At 39.2% G+C, this 20,658-nt stretch overlaps 1 protein-coding gene across 1 annotated transcript in view; it reads right to left on the bottom strand.

Moving 5' to 3' along the window:
- Positions 1-9,466, bottom strand: part of Zfpm2 (zinc finger protein, FOG family member 2) — a 495,880-nt gene extending 486,414 nt beyond the window's left edge. Inside the window, exons 1-2 of the mRNA XM_042055712.1 lie at positions 9,364-9,466; positions 8,245-8,338 (exon numbers count right to left, since the gene is read on the bottom strand). Coding sequence (XP_041911646.1) covers positions 8,245-8,338; positions 9,364-9,466 — 197 coding nt within the window. The remainder of the gene's footprint in view (positions 1-8,244; positions 8,339-9,363) is intronic.
- Between the last annotated feature and the right edge of the window lie 11,192 nt (positions 9,467-20,658).

The following is a 20,658-nucleotide window of genomic DNA, read 5'->3' as shown; positions in this document are numbered from 1 at the left end:
AGAAAGAGAATTTTTAGCATTTCACAGGGCACTGGTGTTCCCTGACAGAATTCCGGGCTTGCTGGCCTCCCTTTCAACTTCACACTGAAAGTGCAGCCTGATAGAAAATGAGCAGGAGTTGAAATCAGGCTGACCTTTGAGCGCATGCGGGCTTTTTTGCTTGTGCCTCTGTCTTATTTTGACCTTTACTTAAAATGAAACATAAAGAATGACAGTTCTTAGCTTTCATAAGTTGGGGAAAGATAGTTACTTATTAAATGTTTGCATTTCCCCTTCCCTGCTCCACCTCAGTTTCTTTGAAGATGGCATCAATCAGTTGGGCTTTTGGTCACAATTGAAAGAAAATACAACAAAATGCATTTGGACAAAAAAAAGGGAATTTATTGGCTCTCATAAAATGACAAGACTGGATTCAAGGCCCAGAAAATATAATTAGGACTTGGTTTCTCTCCATCTCTTTACTCTGCCGTCTGTCATATTGGCTTCGGTTCCCAGCGTCACACGGTAGCAAGAGGTTGCCCAGAGCACCAACCTCAGAACGCTCTCAGGTTTCAGGGCTTGCGTAAAAGTGTGCATAAAAGTGCACATCTTTCTCCTGGAAATCACAAAAGAAACTTTGCTTAAGTTTGGTGTGGGTCACATGCCAGAATCTTGACCAATGTGTGTGACTCACAGGAACAGACCCAGCGTCTGTTTCCAGGTTCTGCACTCTGTGTCAGAGAGATCAGAGCTATGGACACCACAGGGCGGATGCCTTTTTATCAGGTCAGAATCACACACGAGCAAGAAGCAATTTTTCAACTTTGAAAAAACAATGCTATTTCTAACACCACTCTGCTTTGATACCTGAAAAATCCCTACGAGCCCTCTCCTCATCAGCTCAAAGTTCTTTCTTCCATCCATTTGAGTTTGTTCATGTTTTAGTTCTTGAATTCAGCGGTCTCCTGTTGACACTCAAGTTGTGAGTGTTTGATCTCCATGGTGCAGTTGTAAAGCAAGTGGTGGAACTTTAAGGGGGGGGGGGGGCTCGTGAAAGGTCTTTCTTTCTCTGGGGTTCATGACCTTACAGCAGACAGCCAGACACCAGCCCTTTGCTTCCTAGTCATGAGCAACACTGGTTTCTCTACCACATTCCTCAGCTATGACAAGTTGCCTCATCCGAGACCTAAATAGCAATAAGACCAACCGACTAATCACAGTCCGGAAACACCGAAACTGGGAGCCATGGCAGAGCTTCTGTCTTTCTAAGTTATCGCAAGAATTTGTTGAGCAATGCAGAGCTCTCGTGCATCTCCTAAGGCCCTGCTCCAGTAACTCTCCAAACCCAGTAGCCACCATCCATTTCAGAACTCACAAAGGATTCTGGACGTGCCAGCACAGATCGCACTGTGTTATACAAACTTCTGGTTAGCTGGATGCTCTTTTCCTGTTTTGTAGATGGTTCACTTTAAGCCATCATTGTCCAGCATGAAAATGACCCAAGAAGAGTTATTTAATAAAGGTATATACTAACTGAATGAATGAATAATGGAAGGAAGGAATGACTCAGATGATAGAGGATGGGTATGTATGTATCGAAGGACTAGACCCCTAAATGTGACCTATCTGGGATTTGTAGCAGACAATTTCAGTCACAGTTAGATAAATAAATGTTTAGAATTTCCATCAGTTTTAGGCTTCAGAACATTTTTTGTCGGAAATATGATAACTGTGGTAGCATTACAAAACTTAGGTTGATCCTCTGCCCTTGCTATATTCTTTCTGTGTCTCTCTGTCTGTCTCTCTTACCTCCCTGTCCTTCCCCCTCCTCTCTCTTCATAAAAAAAAACTATATTTTCCTGGATGTTTAATTAAAAATGATGTAATGCAGCTCCTATTTTTCATGGGTTTCATATAATCCCAAATGGTGAGCAACTCAGGGAAAGCACTGGCCACAGTTTTGCTACAGTGAAATCTCTAGACGAAGCACTTTTTTTCTGACAATTTATTTGACTACAAAGTATCTGTCAGGCTTCAGAGGGGAAAAAATCATCCAGAGTTTCAACAGAAAGAACTTCTAAAGGTAGATGAAGCCAACTCATTTCAAGGGGGGGAAAAAGTAGATTAGCCAACGGTGAAAATCTCTACAGTCCAGGAAGATTTTTTTTTTTCTTGCTTGAATTTTGCTGAAGCAAGGTTTTCATCAATTATTCCCATGAAAGCATAAAAGTGCTGTGGGTATATGATTCTCTCTCTTAAAGGCAAATGTTCTCTTTTAAATATAATTTCAAGACTTACTTTAAAAAAATACACGAGCCATATATGACTGTGGTGCCTCTATAAAATAAGCAAAAATGTACATAAGTGTACAGAATATTTTAGTCCTTCTCTAATCTATCCTAGCCATTCCACACTGACAATTTCCCCTAATTTCTTGTGTTTTTTCAGACATTTTAACTTCATCTACATTATTCTTTATAAAGCCTCTTCAATTTATTTTTTGTGAATCTTTCTCCATATTACTGCTTTTCATTGATCAGAAATTTTACCACACTTAATTCCAACACAAAATCTAAGCCCCCATCCCTCCCATCCCGGAGTCCCATATAGTCTTCTGGCTTGACCTGAGACAACCCCCAACCAGATGCATGCTCCTAGGACTCTGAACTAAAAGTGAGTGAGACAAGAAGTTAAGGCATCATGAGGGTGGAAATCCTACAGACGCAGCTGTGGCAGCTCAGACAACACACGGTCTGGGCTGTGCCTCTTGTGGGCTACAGCACTTCCTAATTCCCGATTTCCTTTGGAGCTTCCTGTTTCCAGCAGTCTTCTTCCTGTTCCCATGGATACCAGAAGTCTACAAGGGCACAGTGTGACTGCTCTTAGTACTTCAGAGTGTCTCTCTCTGTTAGTATCTAATATAGAGTCTTTCTGTCTTTGTACTTACATTTCCCCATTGTAGTACAGATGTGTCCCATACAATTGCATCCTCTTCAAAATGACATAATATTAGATTTTTATAGATCAAATCCAAAACTTCTTTTTAATAGAAATTCTTTGAATACAGTAATCAAATTCAATTTATTCATTTTTTTTTTTTTTTTACCTTTGGTCCTTTCCCCATTTTAACAGCCAATATCTTAATCAAATATAAAGTACAGGCTATGGTAAGTCAAGTAAAATTGCATAAAGCCCTGAGAATAACTCCCAAAAGAGCACATTACAATGCCTGTAAATGTTACTCAGGGTCCCATTCCCTTCCAGACGTACAAACACAGTGGAATTCAACAGGAAGGGGAGGAGTCAGCATACCCACTTATGATCAAGCCAATTTTATATTTTGGTTTGTGAGCCTTGCCTTTAATGGCTGAGCCACCTCTCCAGCACATAAACCTGCTCATTGAACCTCACAAAGGAGGAAGGATTGTAGGAGCCAGATGGGTCAAGAACACCTCAAGTGTTCCCACAGAATCAACCTAAACAGGGCTCGCCCATGGGACTCACAGAGACTGAAGTGACAATCAATGGAGCCTGTATGGGTGCTAGGTTCTACTGCAATGTATGTTTCAGTCCTGTCGCTGGTGTTCTTGTGGGACTCTAACAGTGGGAGTGGGGTGGGCGTCTGACTCTTCTGTTTGCTTCTTGGCACCCCCTTTCCTCCTACTGGGCTTGATACAAGGGTTTGTGCCTAGTCTGCTGTGTCTTGTTGAGCCCTGCTTCTTTGATGTTCTGAGGAGGCCTGCCTTATTCTGAAGGGGAACAAAGGAGTTAATGGATTTGGGGATATGAAGGTTAGAGGAGGAAACTGGAGGAGTTGAAGGGAGAAGAATCTGTGGTCAGAATGCAATGTATGAAAGAAGAATATATATACACACATATGATCAAGTGACTTTTAAGAGGGTATGCATTTTCAAAAATCAGGGATACTCTCCAACATATGGTGCTAGGGAAACAGTCAAACTGTAAGAGATAAACACAGGATATAGAGGACTATACTTTTTTTTGACAAACCCACCATACAGGCCTCTTAGATAATTGGGGAGATGGAAACATTTCAAAATTTTAAATAATTTTATTTAAATAAGTGTTCTTGAATTCTTTTTAAACTCAACTATGGATGTTTTCATATGTAGCAATTGTATAAAATACAAGGAGTGTTTTTCTATGAGCCTACAAATTCTATCATTTATTTTCATTTCCTCTTTATGGGACTGCCTGCATAATGCATTGTCTACAGCATCTCACTTAAATGTGTTTATAAAGGTAAAAACAGAGCAAATGTGGGAAGCACTTTTACTGTTCATGCTCCAGAGAAAGATGATATTTAGTCACCAGTGTTACAGTCTTCATGCGAAGTCTGACGAGAGCCTGGTTTCCTACCTGCTACCACCATTAGGGGCTTCCCTCAGTGCTATGAAACTGTTATTCCCTCTCTGGTTCTTGCTTTCTAATGCTAAAAAACAATAAGATGTGTGTAAGTCTCTAATAATTAGAAAGAAGAACTCAACTGACTTTCAGGATCAGAACCCAAACTGTGGGATAATCTCTCTTTAACTATTGCTAGCCATTATTCAAGCCTCCACTGAGGTTTTCTTACCTCAATAAAAATTACACACACACACACACACACACACACACACACCACACACACATTTAAATTATATAAATCTACCTTAGTGTAGGTTTGCAAAAGTAAAATTTCTGTTTCAAAATAAAATATATAGAACTTCTGGATATTTGCCCTCATCTTTTTGAAACTTAGCCAGTTTAATATTTTCACAGTATCTTATCATTTCCTTAGGGTTTCTATTCTTGTTTATTTTTTAAATCATTAAACATATTCAAGCATAATAATCTCTTTTGAATTGTTTAATTATCTCTATTCTTTATTGCTTTTCTAATTTTCCTTGCTGTTGTTTGACTCCCCTTAATCTGGCCCACAGGGTTCCAAGAATTTTAGAGTAAAAAAAAATGCTAAGCCCCCTTTTCCAAAGTACTTTCTTCTAGACAAAGACAGAACTTGCAAATTATGACTAACCTAAAATTGAGATTTGAATTACTGCAAACGTGGGAAAAGAGTGAATACCAAGAATGTTTATATTCACGAGGAGACCAGATAGAACGAAGGTCAAGGCCAAACATTAGGATTGACTGATGGTGATGGTGTCACCAGGAAGCATTAGGGGTATCGAGCGTGCCTCTGTGTGGGAAAGCCATTGTCTGCCTCCCAAGGTGGCTTGAGAGAAATGCCAACAGTGTACTTATTCCTATTTTTCATGGTAACAGCCTCTATCTTTCTGTTATGTGGTTTTTAAATGAAGTTATCTTTTAAAGATTGAATAAAAAAAGAAGAGAACTCTCAGTTTTACTTATTACGTACATTCCAAATAAGATACAAAGTTTTTAACAATTTTATAAGTGGCATATTTATTGCATAGGTAGATTTAAACTTGAGGACATACTTTAAGCTTTCTAAGACTCCTCTGGTCACTAAGTACCAATAATTAGACCTTTCGCCTCTACAACCCTAGCCACAGACTTTCTGTCTGCTTATAGCTTGTCAGGAAGTCCTAGAATACTAGAAAATGATAATAAAATATTTTTCCTGGGGAGTCTTTTTGGGGTCAGGGTGGGTGTTTTATAGGAGAACCTTCAGTTCTTTTTGCATCACTTAACCACAGGTTAACTATCCTGTTCTAGGTCAGACCCACATTTATTGTTTTTTAGTTCCCAGAATGGAGCTTTGAATTTTGTCCTTATTTATAGAAACACAATTTGTTAACTTCATGTGCTTGTCCTTGTTTTTTTTTTTTACTCTACTGTGTATTTATTAGTTTTTATTAGCATATTTTCCCCCATCTGTTTTTGAGGGGTGGAGAACTTAACGGAAATACCTATAGTCTCATTACCATATGGCTAAACATCACCTTGGGCTAGATTTTCAAAAGTAAAACTTCTCGTTCAAAAAAGCGATTGCATTTACAATTTGACTTTCTCCCCAAATAACATGCTCCTTTATGCCTTCTTTCTCACTGTGGCGGAGTGCGTCCTGACTCATACTTTGGGCCATGTCATATATTATAGCTTGAAGAAAAAAAATCTTCCCTGCTAGCTAAGTTAACTTTGCCTCATGACTAAAGACACTGAGGAGTCCGTCATTTTTTTTCCCATTCGTGTTTGCTCTCTTGTATGCCTTGCTATGTGGCTTCTAAGACTAACATTCTCCCCAAACGCCTCTACTTTCTTTATCTGGATGTGTGAGTGAAAAGTAACAATTTATGATAATGCTATTATCATATTCTATACTATACTCACATAGTCCATATCCTATGCCGTCTTACAATTGGTAATAGGTAAGCAATAACACCATTGGCATCTTGTAAGGGTTAGGATATACCTTACAAAGAGAAGTTGAGTAATTTGCAAACCATGACCAAGGTCACATAACTCTGAAGTTCACAACCCAAGTGATCAGCTATTGCCCAATACTACCCTGTATTCTGAAGTCACCCATAAAGCTGATTGCAAACTTTCAATATAAATATGATTTTTAAAAATAGATAGGCATTTTTTAAATAAAAAGCCAAATTCTCTTAAACACACACACACACACTCTCTCTCTCTCTCTCTCTCTCTCTCTCTCACACACACACACACACACACACAAATCTCAAGCTTCTTTCTCCCCACGCAGAGAGAACTTTATTGTCCTAGAACTGGTAGCGACAGGTACAGCTGTGGAGCTTCTTCCAAGCTGCAGCAGAATCTGATTTAAAAGCTGATAATTGGTCAATTGGTGCTGTCCAAGAAGAAGGATAGATTCGTTGTTTTCCTGTAATAGGATCCCCCAAAATGCAAATTCCAATGTCTACACATATCTTTATCTAGCAGAAAGAACTGTCAAGCACACCTAAAATTCCCTGAATTCTCTGGAATCAGAAAGAGAACATGGACAGTGTGGTGTACTAAGAAGGCTGTTTCCCCCAAACAAAACCTTGAGCCAACGCTGACAGTGAAGAAGCCTGTGTTTTCACCGGCCTCGTCGCCCATAAAAGACTTTTCTTTTTATTTAACTTGCCCAATAAATATTTATTGGAGTCGTTGCTTATAGGGGATATAAAAAAGAACATACCAGGTGTCAGGTTATAGTGGCTTCAAGGGACAGGTGAAAGGTGTGGTCCTTTGGTGCTGGCACTAGCTTCTATTGTCATAATTAGCAAATTGTTAGCTTGGGAACCCAAAATTTAAATAGGACATTATCTTTCCTGTGATGATGCCTGCCCCTGTCTTTGAAGAGACTCAGCATCTGACCATTGGCAGGCATTAGTTAGACCATTTGTCTCAACCTTTTTCAACTGCATAATCTTTGCCTCAAAGAATCTACAATATGTCTTTCATGTGTAAAGAAATTCTTACTCAACCTGTAAAAAACCTAGCAGATGGCGCAGTAATTTGTATATCCATGCATGCATACAGGATACGTTCTCAGAGAATGAAGCAGATTCATGTTAGACCTATTTAAATATTTCATTATATTTAATTTTAATTCATTTATTCATAGTTTTAACCTCTGTAAGTACAACTGTTATTTAAATTAATAGGCAGGTAAATGGCATCAACAAAACTGCAGCATTTAATGTTTAAGATAACTGACATGCATGAAGTCTTTGTATTAAATATTGGTTTTCCTATTGTTTCCACAGATGGTGCCAGTAATTAATATTATGGCTATTTTTTTTTCCATCAGCGGGATTTCCTGTTGACAAAATTCACATGATATAAAATAAACTGCTATATTATACTACCCGGTTATATGATGTATAGTTTATATATTTATTAGTGATAATATGCTTGTCATGTTCAAAATATGTTATGCTCTCAATGGTCAATGAATTATTAAAGTTAATAAGACAGGCAGTGGGGTACACTCACAAAAATGTTAACTGCACAGTTGATCATAGATGTGTAACAAATCTGTAGCATGGCCATCTGGCTTTTGAAAATGGTATCAATTTCAAGATACAGAAAGTGTCTAGATGATCAAAGGTATTGAGAAATAATACAACATAGCCCTTTTAAAAAGTCCTTGTGAAGGGAAGTCTATCCTGAGGGGCCAATAGATGCCTTCTTTATTATTTCAGAAGTGCCAGGAGATCTCAGGAGCACTGCTATGTATGAGCATGTAATCTTAAAATATAGGATTAAAACCTGACTTTTTATACTGACCATCCCCACTTAACATATATCCTCAGTAAGCTGACTTACCGCATGAGGAAGAAGAGCAGTTCCATGGCATCCATCTGGGTAAGCCACTCGACAGGACCCCTGTCCCAGTCCTTGGGAGTGCTCCTCACTTTAACTAGCAACCCCAACAGAGGGGTAAAGAAGTAGAAAAATCAATAAGCATAAATTTCTCCCTGCACCTTTCAGACAGATAAAAATGCAACATGGTATTCATTTTGAAGCCTTTTATTTCATTCCTTTCTGAAGGCTATAAAGACACTCTTAAATTATAACCCGGTTCTCAAACCTGTGACCTGCTTCACAGAGCATGCTTCATCAGTAAACAATGCTTCCAAACAAGGAGAATCCCAAAGGGAATAAAGGCTCTATAACTTCCTAGACTTCACTTTCTGATAGTGTTGGTCAGTGTCCCTGTGAGACACTCCCGATCTGTGAATGAGTTGTCCCTATTTTTTCCTATCTATCAGTCCTTGTTCTTGCTGTAAGAACTTAACCCATTTTCCTCACTGGAAGATATAGCAGTGGAACACAAAGTTGGAAGCTCCCATTTAAAAATCACACACAGAAAACAAAGATGGTGAGGAACTGGAAGCAGGCTAAGGCTGTAGAGTCTCAGAGCCTGTTCTCAGTGATAACACTCTCCCCACCAAGGGCTCCACAGACCCATACAGCCACCACCACGTTGGAGAAAAAGAATTCAAATTCCTGAGTCTATGGGATATTGCTCAAAACCACCACAGGCCTTCTCTATGACCCCATAGGCTCATAGCCTTAAAATAAACATGCAAAATACATTTAAAATGCCAAATAATACATTTAGTTCTACTTCAAAATCTCCATAGATTTCAACAGTCCCAACACTATATTCAAGGTAGGCCAAAGATGAAAATCTCCTTTGAGACTCAAGACAGATTCCTTAACTGTCACCCCTTATAAAATCAAAACAGCAAATTAACATGCTTCCAAGACACATTGGCAGGGACTATATTCTTCCTTTCCAAATGGGGAAAATGGAAACGAATTAGGATGTACTGGGCCAAAGCGAAACCAAAAATCCGCAGGCAAATACCAAATTGTTTAGATCCCAATTTGGTGACTGCCACTGTGGTTTCACAGAAGGCTTAAATAAGTCCCATTCACAATTCACCAGCTTTCCTGCCTGCAGCATGCATGTCCTCTTGAGCTGTTCCTCCTTCTCCCGTGAATACAGTTCTTCTTGCAGATGTCCTTGTGACTCTGGCATCTTCAAACTCTTGGGCTCTCTACTTGCAAAGCGCGGCCAGTTTATACCTTAACAGTTTCATGCAAAAGGCCCTGCATGGGCTCCCTTGCCACCCTTTGCCTGGCAGTGGTGACTCCCTGAAATCATGGAGGGAGAACCCACAGATCCCTCACTCTTTGAGAGCCTCTGAAGCCGATACTGTGGACACAAAGCTGTCAACTTGAGACAATGTCTTTTATACTTCCCCTAAACTCCCACCCTAAGCTCCTGAATCTTGTTAGCAGGTGCTTTTGTTGTTGAAGCACTGCTTTCTAGGGAGCAGGGAGTTTTGCTCCTTTCACAAGTTGGAAGCTTATCTGGGTAGGATCCTCCCTCCAGGGCCCACGTCCCATAGTTCCAATGCAGAAGAAGAGGCCTCTCCTTAAAGATACTAATCTTCTTAACTTTTCATCTCTCTTTAGAGCGCAAGTCTTAGTTTATAAGATGTTAAGAAGTTTCATAGTTATTCATTTTCTTTTCAAACTGTTATATCTGTGTATTTTCATGCCCTGCTTGCTCCTTTCCATTGTAAACCTGCATAAGAGGAGTCATTAATCGCAGACTCAATATTGGAGCTATCTTGCAATCTCTCCTCGGCCAAAGAAATTATCCCCGTTGTATTTTAATTTAGTTCAATTTAATCCAAGGATGTTCTTAGGCAGGAAAGTTCCTTGCCAAAAATACTGCAACCAATGGTCTCTAGCCTAGTTGTTTATCCAGTCTTTGCTAACCTCTGAGCATCTTGATCCAGATCTCTACCATCATCAGCACTAGGATCTTCCAGACCCCTTCTAGAGTGGTCCATTAAGCTTTCATTCAACTTGCCTTTCTAGTCCAAACTTCCAAACTCTTCCACATTCCCCGAATAGTAAAAGTATATTTTTCACAGACACAACCCAACTCTGACACCAACGATGCACCCACTTTTGTTGCTGTGATCAAACATTATGACTGAAAGAAACTTATGGAAGAGTTTATTGTGGCTGGTGGTTCCCCGAGGCATAAGAGTCCTATTGTGGCAGGGAGGTATCTTATGAACTCCAATTACAGGCTATGTGTTCTGCACGGCACGTAGGGCTTGATTTGACATAGGTTAACAGAGGACAATCTAAGTACTAAAGAAAGATGGATAAATGGAAAGGACAAAGGAAGGAGGGAGGAGGAAAAAAAAGAGGGGGTGTGAAGGGAGGCGAAGATAAGTGATAGAATACAGTGTGTAAAACATGAAAACAAAATTGACCAACAGCTTTCCCCTTGCCTGGTATACCTAACCCCGTCAGTAAATGTTAAGAAAGTGTTATTTCTTCGTTCAAAATCCAACGTTGCAAATTATTAGTCATACTTGTCATGTGATTCCGCCCCCACTGACCCTAACTTGGCCGTTTCACTAATGATTTTGCATTAAAAATCATGACGCCCTGCCTTGTATTTGATCTTTCCTTAATCTATTAGAAGACATAAAACAGGATTTGCACAAATTTCCACAAATTTATGATCAGAATACTTGTGTTTCAAAAAAAAATGTATTACCACTGTGACTGTGACTTACAGCATGAGTCTAACCAGTGTCCCGACTTGGGCAGGAGAACCATGGCATCTGCCACACTTCCCTTCTTCCCAGCATTCTGTTCTGTCTTCCCCACCTACCTGAGTTCCACCCTAGCACTAGGGCCAAGGCAGTTTCTTTAATAAACCAAAGAAAGCAATACAAATACAGAAGAACCTCCTAACAACCAACTAATCATGTTTCTAATGATGTTTCTACAGGCAAGCTACGGAATTTGACACTTCCACTTCTCTGTTCTTTTAGCCCACAGTACTTTAACATCTGATATGTAGTTAATTTTAAAGTCATTCATAAAAAAAATCAAAAGGTGGTTCACGTCCTAGAGAATTGAGCCTTTGAAACTAAAAGAGATAACTTCTAAAGTTGGTTTATTGGCAAAATACCTCCTAGCCACCTACCTTTCCAAACACATAATTTGTAAGGGGCGCTTCCTTGTGTTTTCTAAGGTGCATATCTACTCACTTAACAGAGTAGGGGTACCCATAGTTTGCTAAAAAGGACATAGAACAACCACCCTATCCTTTAGTTTTCTCCCAAGCTACTGAGAACTACTTCATTTTGTGGATTAGCCCAATTGTAACTCTCTCTCTCTCTCTCTCTCTCCCTCTCTCTCTCTCTCTCCCTCTCCTCTCTCTCTCTCTCCCCCTCCCTCCTCTCTCTCCCTCTCTCTCTCTCTCCCCCTCTCTCCCCGCTCCTCTCTCTGTCCCCTCTCTCTCTCTCTCTCTCTCTCTCTCTCTCTCTCTCTCTCTCTCTCTCATTTCTCTCTCTCTCTCGGCACACTCTGATTGGTAATAAATCCTTTCATCCAAAAGAACAGGTGAGCAGGTTTTTGCTCTCTCTGCTCCAAAAGGCACACTGACCAATGGGAATTCACCAACCCCTGGCCTTAGAATGCTGTACTCAGGCTGCATTTTCTCTATTGGTGTTTTGTTGTGTTGTGGTTTTTCTTCTTCTTTCTTTTGAAATAAACATAGTGTTTTATAAAAAGATATTTCTTTCAGGGAATATTTTGTACATTGTGCTGGCTTGAGGTTTAGGAAGAACGTTGTAAATGATTTCCGGAACAATCATTCTTCAGAAACAGAAGTGGCAGCATCCTTACCTACAATGTATGGGGAATGGCACCGACTGGGTCCTGCTGGGGAAGGGAGAGCAGAAAAGGCATGGCCATTGCCTCTGGCTGGGCTATCTGGGTAGTGAGGTGAGCAGTCCTCCACACCTCATCTGTAAAGCAGTGAAAGGGGGGAGAAGATGCCTATCAGTGGTAGACTACTCAAAGAGCATGCTAAGGAAGTTTGATGCTCAGCAGTTAAATAAGGATGATACCCGTGATTGATGGTGAAGATGCATCTACCAGCCTGGCAATAACCCCGATAATTCTTTCAAATTATCCATAAGTACCTTAAGTTCTATCTCACTTCAGAAGCTAAGCATACCTAGTCTCGAACCTTAAAGTGTAAGCCATTAAATATGGAATCCTGTCCAGTGATTCCATCATTAGAAAGGTTTTATAATATTTTGGCCATATTAAATAGAGTCATTTACATTTATTTATTAAAAGTACCTTGCACATTGAAATATAAGACCCTGAATACAAGCAACAAAAGAATTTCTTAAGCTAAAGGCATTTTCAGAACCTTCTTGCAACTTCTGTCATGAACCTTGATGAAGGAAAAACATAGACACAAATAAACATCAAATGCATTATATATGCAAATACGTATGTACATTATACACATAGATATATATACATATATGTAATTAAATTACGTAGAAGTGAAGCTGTCTAGGGGAACAAAGAGGACTAACGGGAGGGGTTGATGAGAAAAGAGAAGTCATGGAGGTATGGGAGAAAAATATGTCTAATGCATAAAATATACCTGTATAAAAACTACTTAAAAAATAAATACTTTTGGATTCATTCATTTTATTTTATATGTGTGAGTGTTTTGCCTTGTGAACGTGCACTGTAAATATGACTGGAACCCATGGAGTTCCAGAAAAGTGCATAGAATTTTATAGAACTAGAGTGATTGGGGGGTGTTAGTCCCATAAATAAGTAAGCAACTTTCTAACAATACAAAGCCATCAAAGAAAAGAAACCAGAGGAAGGAGCTGCCAAGGGAGAACTCCACACGACCTAGAAAACAAGGTGTCGTGCCACCACCCGCTGAAACAAATGGTCTCTAAAAACAGCTTCCCAACAATATCTACTAAAACTCAGGTGTCTGCCGAATATCTGGTGAGCATACTTCTGCAATTCCCAGGGTACTCCTTTCCCTTGAGATGGGTTATGGTAATTGATACAAAGTAATAATCGTAATTCTGAGTCAAAATAACTGGTGTTAGTCCTCCGCAGATCTAGGTAAGGAGTGGCCAGGGAACCCTGAACCGTTTGTTATTCACACTTTATGTTAAGGAGCAAATAGGCATGACGGCAGGAAGAAATGTAGGTATGTGCTTTTGTACTTAGGTAAATACTTAGAGTTCTTTTTAGACTGAACTGACTGTGGTCATGTATAAAGAAACAGCAACAACAACCTTTTAGGAGAACTCACCTTGAGGATGACTAGCGTAGGTTTGTAACTCCTTTGTCATAGACAGTGGATTGCTGCAGGGCAGGGTCAGCAGCAAAAAAAAGTATGACGGAGACACTCTAAGTATGTTATTTTATTCAGGGTCTTACATGTCAATGCACAGGTACTTTAAAGTAAATAAATGTAAATGACTATTTAATATGGCTAAAAATATTAGAAAACCTTTCTGATGATGGGATCACTGGAGAGGATTCTTTTTTTAATGACTTATTCTTTAGGCTTAGAAACTAGTTCTTTCTGAAGTGAGCTAGTTAGTCCTTCCTTGTACTTCCATGCTTCTTCTCTCAGGACAATAGCAAATATATCTTCTCCCTCAGAAAATAATAGATGTCATATTTTGTGAGTGAAAGTTAAAGCCATAACACAGAGACTAGCAGTGGAGGACGATGAATAGTTTTAGAAAGAGATAAAAGCCACACAGGAGATAAAGCAAAGCCATGAGCGAGTACAATCACTGGAGCACACTATTTGTCTAAAACTGGCTACAGACACAGCTCAGGATCAGGGCAAGTGAGATGGCTCAGCAGGTAAGGGGCACTTGTTTCTAAGTCTGGCTATCTGAGTTCAATCCCAGGGACCCACAGAGTAGGAACAAAGAATTGACTTCTCAAAGTTGTCCTGTGACCTCCACGCCATGTGGCACAATGGCACACACAATACATGAGTATGCTAAAAATAAAAAAGAAATTTTAAAAGAAATAAGGAAATGAATGAATTCAATGTCAAGTCTTTTCCGCACACTCTCTCAGAATCTAGTGAGAAGTAAGAAATAAGGGGAGGCTGAGGTTAGCCTCAGGCATGTTTCAAATCCTGCAGTTTCCACACTGTCTCTGTGGGCTTCAGCCCTCTCTTTCAGCTGTAGTTCTCCTTCAGTTCCCATTGCCATTAAATAAATTCTTTCCCTCCCATCACTGAAGCGCTCCTCATATGTATTCCAATGAACAGGGTAGCACAGCTTATGCCTGACTCTTCATGTCCAGAGTGCAGTATGACCCATTTGCAATTTAGAGGGGGAAGACTAGATCTCTTGTGAGGCCACCTGTCACTAGGCCAAACAAAATTCCAGCTAAAGTGGTGAACGAATAGTAGGCATGAACTATGGAGGCATGAACGAGGAGTTGAGCCTTATTCTCTGACCTTCAAATGAGGCCAAGCCAGTCCTTTATTCATTAACCAATAAAAGCAACACACAGACAGAAGGACCTCCCACACCAATGAGTCTCTTGAGAAGAACACACAGTAGAAATATGAAGAGACTTTTGGCAAGTTTTCCAAAGATCAAACTACCATGGGGGACATAGAGAAGTTGAACAGGGGCTTGTCCAGAGCCAGCATCTGAAAATGGATACCACACCACATTACTAGAAAATCCTAATGGAACATTAATGCTAGCTTATAAATCATGAATACAAGAGCCTAAGAGAAGTGAAGCCATATTTTTAAAAATGATATTAAATGTATTGCCATCTGTCTTACTATAACATGATAGGTTTCATCTCTATAATTTGCTAAATATAAAAAATACACTGTAAATTGTATTTTAAAGGAATATAAAAGATTTTAGACCCTAGACAGTGATAGACCACCATAGCAGATGTTTTCCTTGTAGATATGTCAATAATAATGAATTTCTGGTTAAAAGAATATTTTGTACTCAAGCTAGAAAAGAGGAAGCCATAAAGAAAGTTTTCTGAGTTACTGAAGGGGGGGGGGGGGGGGGGTTGCCTCAGCAAACATAATCCAGACGGTGCAGAGACTCTCAAACATGTCAATGTGCTGCTGGATGACCACAAGAATGACAAAACTTCCCTTTGTCACATACTACTAGATCAATACCCAGGAAGGAATCAGGTTGGGGGTTCCATTTTGTAAAACATAAGCTATAAAGTGAGCAGGTGACATAGGAAAGTCCATGCAGTTTCTGTTCCACTGTGGATTTCTATCATCACAGAGAACAATTTCCACACCGGTGAAGGTAAAGAGATGATGGCGTGCAGAAACTGGAGTCTAAGGTAGGTAAACTTCTAAAGAAAGATGACGCAAAGTGGAGTTGTAGTTGTGTGTCCAGAATAAAAAATCAATTCCAGCACTAATAATCTCTGTGGGAATCTACAAAAGGAGGTATGCCATAAAGTTTTCAACCATCACAAGAGCTGGGAATGTAACTTGACAATATGTTGTGTGCTTAACATGCATGAAGCCCCAGAATGGATCTCAGCATCCTCTGAGCTGTCAACAGAAAAAAAAAAAAAACCCTGTAAATCCTGTTTTAAAAATTCGAGCTGTAAAATTAGGCACTAGTAACTTGGGTTTTGATTCATAGGCAGGTGCGTATTCTAGGGTTAGTGCTAATTAGTTCAAAATCTTCAAGGGAAGAAAGCATTTGGGTGTGGTGCAAATCCCTTTAATTTCACCCAGGACGCAGAGGCAGCTGGATCTCTGTGAGTTTGAAGCCAGCTTGGACTGCGTAGGGAGTTCCAGGACAGCCATGGATATGTAGTGAGAGCCTGGCCTGAGGGGTTGGAGAGAGAGAGGGTGGGGGGAAGAGAGAGGATCATTCAAAGCCAACAGAGGTTCATCACAATAAATCTGTACCACCAAAGGAATTTACTGTTTCTGCATAAATATCACAGAAGAAAGACAGAAGTGCATTTAACCTTTTTTATTATGAATTATCTGATATTTATGCACAGATATAACAGGCATATGGATAATACTGAGCATACAACATAAAACCTTTCATACAAATTTGTATGAAACAAAATGCTCCTACATTTATTATTGCATTGAGAGCTGGATGTACCCCCCTTAGACTACGTTCACACTCACAAAAACTGTGAAGGGGTCCCCGCACTCCCTGGGTACTTTTCACGGCTCTTTCTTCTGTCATGGAGTAGCTGAAGTCGGCAGATCAGAAGTGCTAGCGCTCCGAGATGAAACAATCATGGTATTTACTCCATCAGTTAGAGGAGACAACTGATACGATAAAGCAACAACCTTCCAACTGAGTCATGGTACACTTCAGGGGGAAGTCTAGCAAATCAACGTGAATTCCACTTGCTAGTCAGTTCATGGTGACTGCACTAGTATTTCTACTTGCTCTTTCAAAAAATGTTAAAAGTGCCGGGCGGTGGTGGCGGCATGCCTTTAATCCCAGCACTCGGGAGGCAGAGGCAGACGGATCTCTGTGAGTTCGAGGCCAGCCTGGTCTACAAAGAGCTAGTTCCAGGACAGGCTCCAAAGCCACAGAGAAAACTCTGTCTCGAAAAACAAAAACAAAAAAAAAACAAAAACAAAAACAAAAATGTTAAAAGTGTTTGCACCAAGCAATTTGATATTCAGCTGTTTTCTTCATGTTGAATTCCTTTGGCAAGTGGAGAAGATAAACTAGGAGAATAAGAGGCTTGTGATAATTGGTAAATAGTTCAACATGGCAAGCAACATAAGGAATTTAGTTGATTAACTATGAACATAGCAAGAAGTGATGGAGCACATAGAGCTCAAGAGGCTGAGGCAGGAGGATCATGACTTTGAGACCAGCCACGCTAGTCACAAATAAAATAAAACAAAGCAAAACAATAGCGAACACAAACCCAAATATCAGTCAATGTGCAATGACCATAGGAAACTGATACATAGAGCCAGAGATGCAAATTTCTCTTGAAATTGCCTGGCATCCGGCCACATGCGGGCTCCAGAGCTGGGCAGCCCTTTCTGAAGGATTGCTGTGTTATTGTGCCTACTGCACAGGCCAGGAGACTAAAGGGCAAAGAGCAAGACAGTTTACCTGCAGCATTCAGTGGCTATGTCCTGCAGTCGGACAACTATTCAAGGAGACGCAGCCATCCAGCACTAGTGTACAGGTCGCTAAACCCAAACGTCAATGTAAGATCAATAATGGAAAACACAAAGATCAACTAGAGTAAGGAATAAGGCACAGATGTGGGGGAATGGAGGTAAAGGTGGAAAGAACTAACCTAAGTTTGTAAAGTGAATTTTCAGATTAATCATTCCAAAGCCTAATAATTTTCACATAAACTATTTCATATAAAGATTCATTACTGGTAACAAATGCAACTTAAAATAAAAGCTTATATATAATACAAATTATTTTTCTTTAATGAAAGCAATGTGCTCCAAGATTTTCTCATAAGAGGAGTTTTATCCAACCTCGCAGTGTATAAATAAGAGGCAGTCTTGAGGTCTTTTGTATTTGTAAAATGGGGTTGTAGGTGTTTACTTTCTTAGTGTCTGAAAGCTATGCAGTTCAAGCTACACGCATTTGGTTTTAAATTGTATTTACAAAATTAACATTTCACTTCAGGAAAACACATGTCCTTATTCCCATACTCCCAATCTGCTGTGGCATTGTTTGGTAAACGATGGCCCCAAACTGGTGCCTCGTGGTGACAGTATGGAACTCCCTGTTACAGTATGGAACTTCCTTCCATTCCTGTGTGGGTGCAGACTTTCTGAGAGCCCTCACGCTCAGCCTTTGCCTCTCCCCTAGTCTACAAACAAATGTGAAAATCATGTCTTCAGCTCTCCTGACCTCTTTTTCTTCCTCAAGAATTTACCTCTGTTCCCTTTTGCCTTGCCCGGGTTTCCAGCATAAGGCTGGGGTTCTAGCCAAGCAAATGAAGACTTAACACTACTCAGTTGCCTTTTCCTTTGAGACTCTGCCTTACTCTGAGCCCACGATGTGGCTCTTTCTTCTCTATAAAAACTAAAGTGGATCTTTCTGGAAAGCATTCATTGCACAGTTTCTGATAGCCATGACCCAGTTTTTAGTTTTCTCAACACAAGACAGATAATTCTGTCTGTCTGTTTTCTTCAATTTATTGTTCACAAAGATGATACATGTTCACAGTGATTATTTTAAATATACAAAGGACATATCTAAATGCCAGCTAGTTACCAGCTTTTCCCAGTAAGATTAAGCAGAATTAACGATGGACAGAATGAGATAGTAGAAGAACACAAATTCTACAACATTTAGGATTAGCCAACATTATAAAGTTAGAACGTGAATTTTCATGAGACTGGGAAATTATTACATTGTCTCCATTGTAATTAAATTACAAATTTTCTATTACCTATACAGAGATTTACACATGGTAGGTATTCATTAAATATGTTTATTTGTATTATAATTATTTTATTATAATAACGATTTTAAATTGAGAATCTATCTTGTGGTGGATTTATGTGTTTAAGATGATAATGGTTTTAGATGAGGTCATAAGACCAGGAGGTTTCTGTGAAAGAAATCAGTTTATAATAATCTGAAGCAATAAAAACTTAATAGTAGTAAGAGATAAAAATCAGTCATCAAAATAACACCATAATCCAGGAACTGAGACAGGTCTCAGCAGTTGCCCCTCTTTCTCTGTCTGTCCCTCTTTGTGTGTGAGTGTGTCTACCTCTGCTGTGTATGTGTGTGTGTGCCTGTGTCTCTGTGTGTACTCTCGTGAGTGTCTCTACATGTGAGGGGTGTTCACGATAAAGGTAAATATGCACATGTGTGAAGCCAACTCCAGATGCAATTGTTTAGAAACCAGGAACCTGTTTTTGAGACAGCATTTCTCACTGGATGATAGAGCACTTGCCGATTATGCTAGGATGGCTGACTAGGAAGTCCCTGGTGTCTTCCTGTCTCCATTTCTCTACCACTTGGTTGGATTTTCAGGCACAGGCCACCATGCCATCTCCACCAACCTCCATACACCTGAGTCTGAAGATCAAACTCACATTGCTGTGCTTTCAAGGTATAGCCAACTGAGCTATGTTCCCCACACATAAACAAGTCATTCATTTAATAAGATCTTTATTAAATGGGAATCATATCTTTACAAATAAAAACATACTTTTGAAATAGCAAATGGGAACTCTTGTATAATACAGAATGAAATAGTATTTAGCCTTAAAAAGAAAAAAGGAAATGCCATCTTTCGTGACAACTTCATTGCGCATCAATGTAGGGGGCATCATGGCCATGAAGTAATCCAGGAACAGCAAGACAAATGCTGTATGATTTCACATATTTACAGAATGCAAAAAAAATGATAAAAGTAAAATAGAATGATGGCCTTCCAGGGGCTTGTGGCAGCAATAGTGGGAGAAATTAAAGAATGCAAATTTGAGTTAAATGAAAGCAATAAGTTCAAGAGGTTTGTTATACATCGTGGTGACTTTAGTTAATAACAACATACTATGTGTGTGGATATTCTAAAAAGAGAAGATGTTAAGTGTTCTCTTGTCTATAAAAAATATAAACACATGATCTTGGTTTAGCCATCCCAAAAGTACATACCAAAAGTTCAATTTTTGAATTGTGAAAATAAATTTAATTGTGATTTTATTTCTAATGCAACTATGGAGATAGCTATTTAAACATGTTCTTCACTGAAACAAATGTGTATATATATATATATATGTGTGTGTGTGTGTGTGTGTGTGTATGTATGTATGTATATATACATATACATATTTGATATTTCAGAAAATATAATTTTTTAATGGATATTTAAATTCTTTCTTACATAATGTATTTTTGTCACCATTTAGGATATTAATTAAGAACCCTGGATTCTCAATCTTTGGTCAACCATTGATTGACAATATATATAAAAATATGAAGTATTAATTATTTGCAAACATTTTCTTGTAATTGTAAAACACAATAGTCCAAGCATTTATGTGGCAGTTGCATTGAAATATATATATATATAGATAGATATATAGATATAGATATATATATAGATATATATTACAGCATCTGATGTTGAATGTTGAAGATGGTTGAAAATATGTACAAATACTATGTCACTTTTATGAAGAATTTGGTTCTCCTCAGGTTTTGGCATCCATGGGAATTAGGGTAGCAATCTCTGGCAAACACTGAGGGGTGACCAGGCTCCTATGCCACAATCTCTCATCCTAATGGCACCCGTTGCTTTGGAGTTTACAAATGGGAAATTAGAAGAGAGTACACAGGCAGAAAGCTCCGG

The sequence above is a fragment of the Arvicola amphibius genome, chromosome 9 (genome assembly GCF_903992535.2).
Source record: "Arvicola amphibius chromosome 9, mArvAmp1.2, whole genome shotgun sequence".
Taxonomy (NCBI): domain Eukaryota; kingdom Metazoa; phylum Chordata; class Mammalia; order Rodentia; family Cricetidae; genus Arvicola; species Arvicola amphibius.
This window is presented reverse-complemented; position numbering and strand designations above follow the sequence as displayed.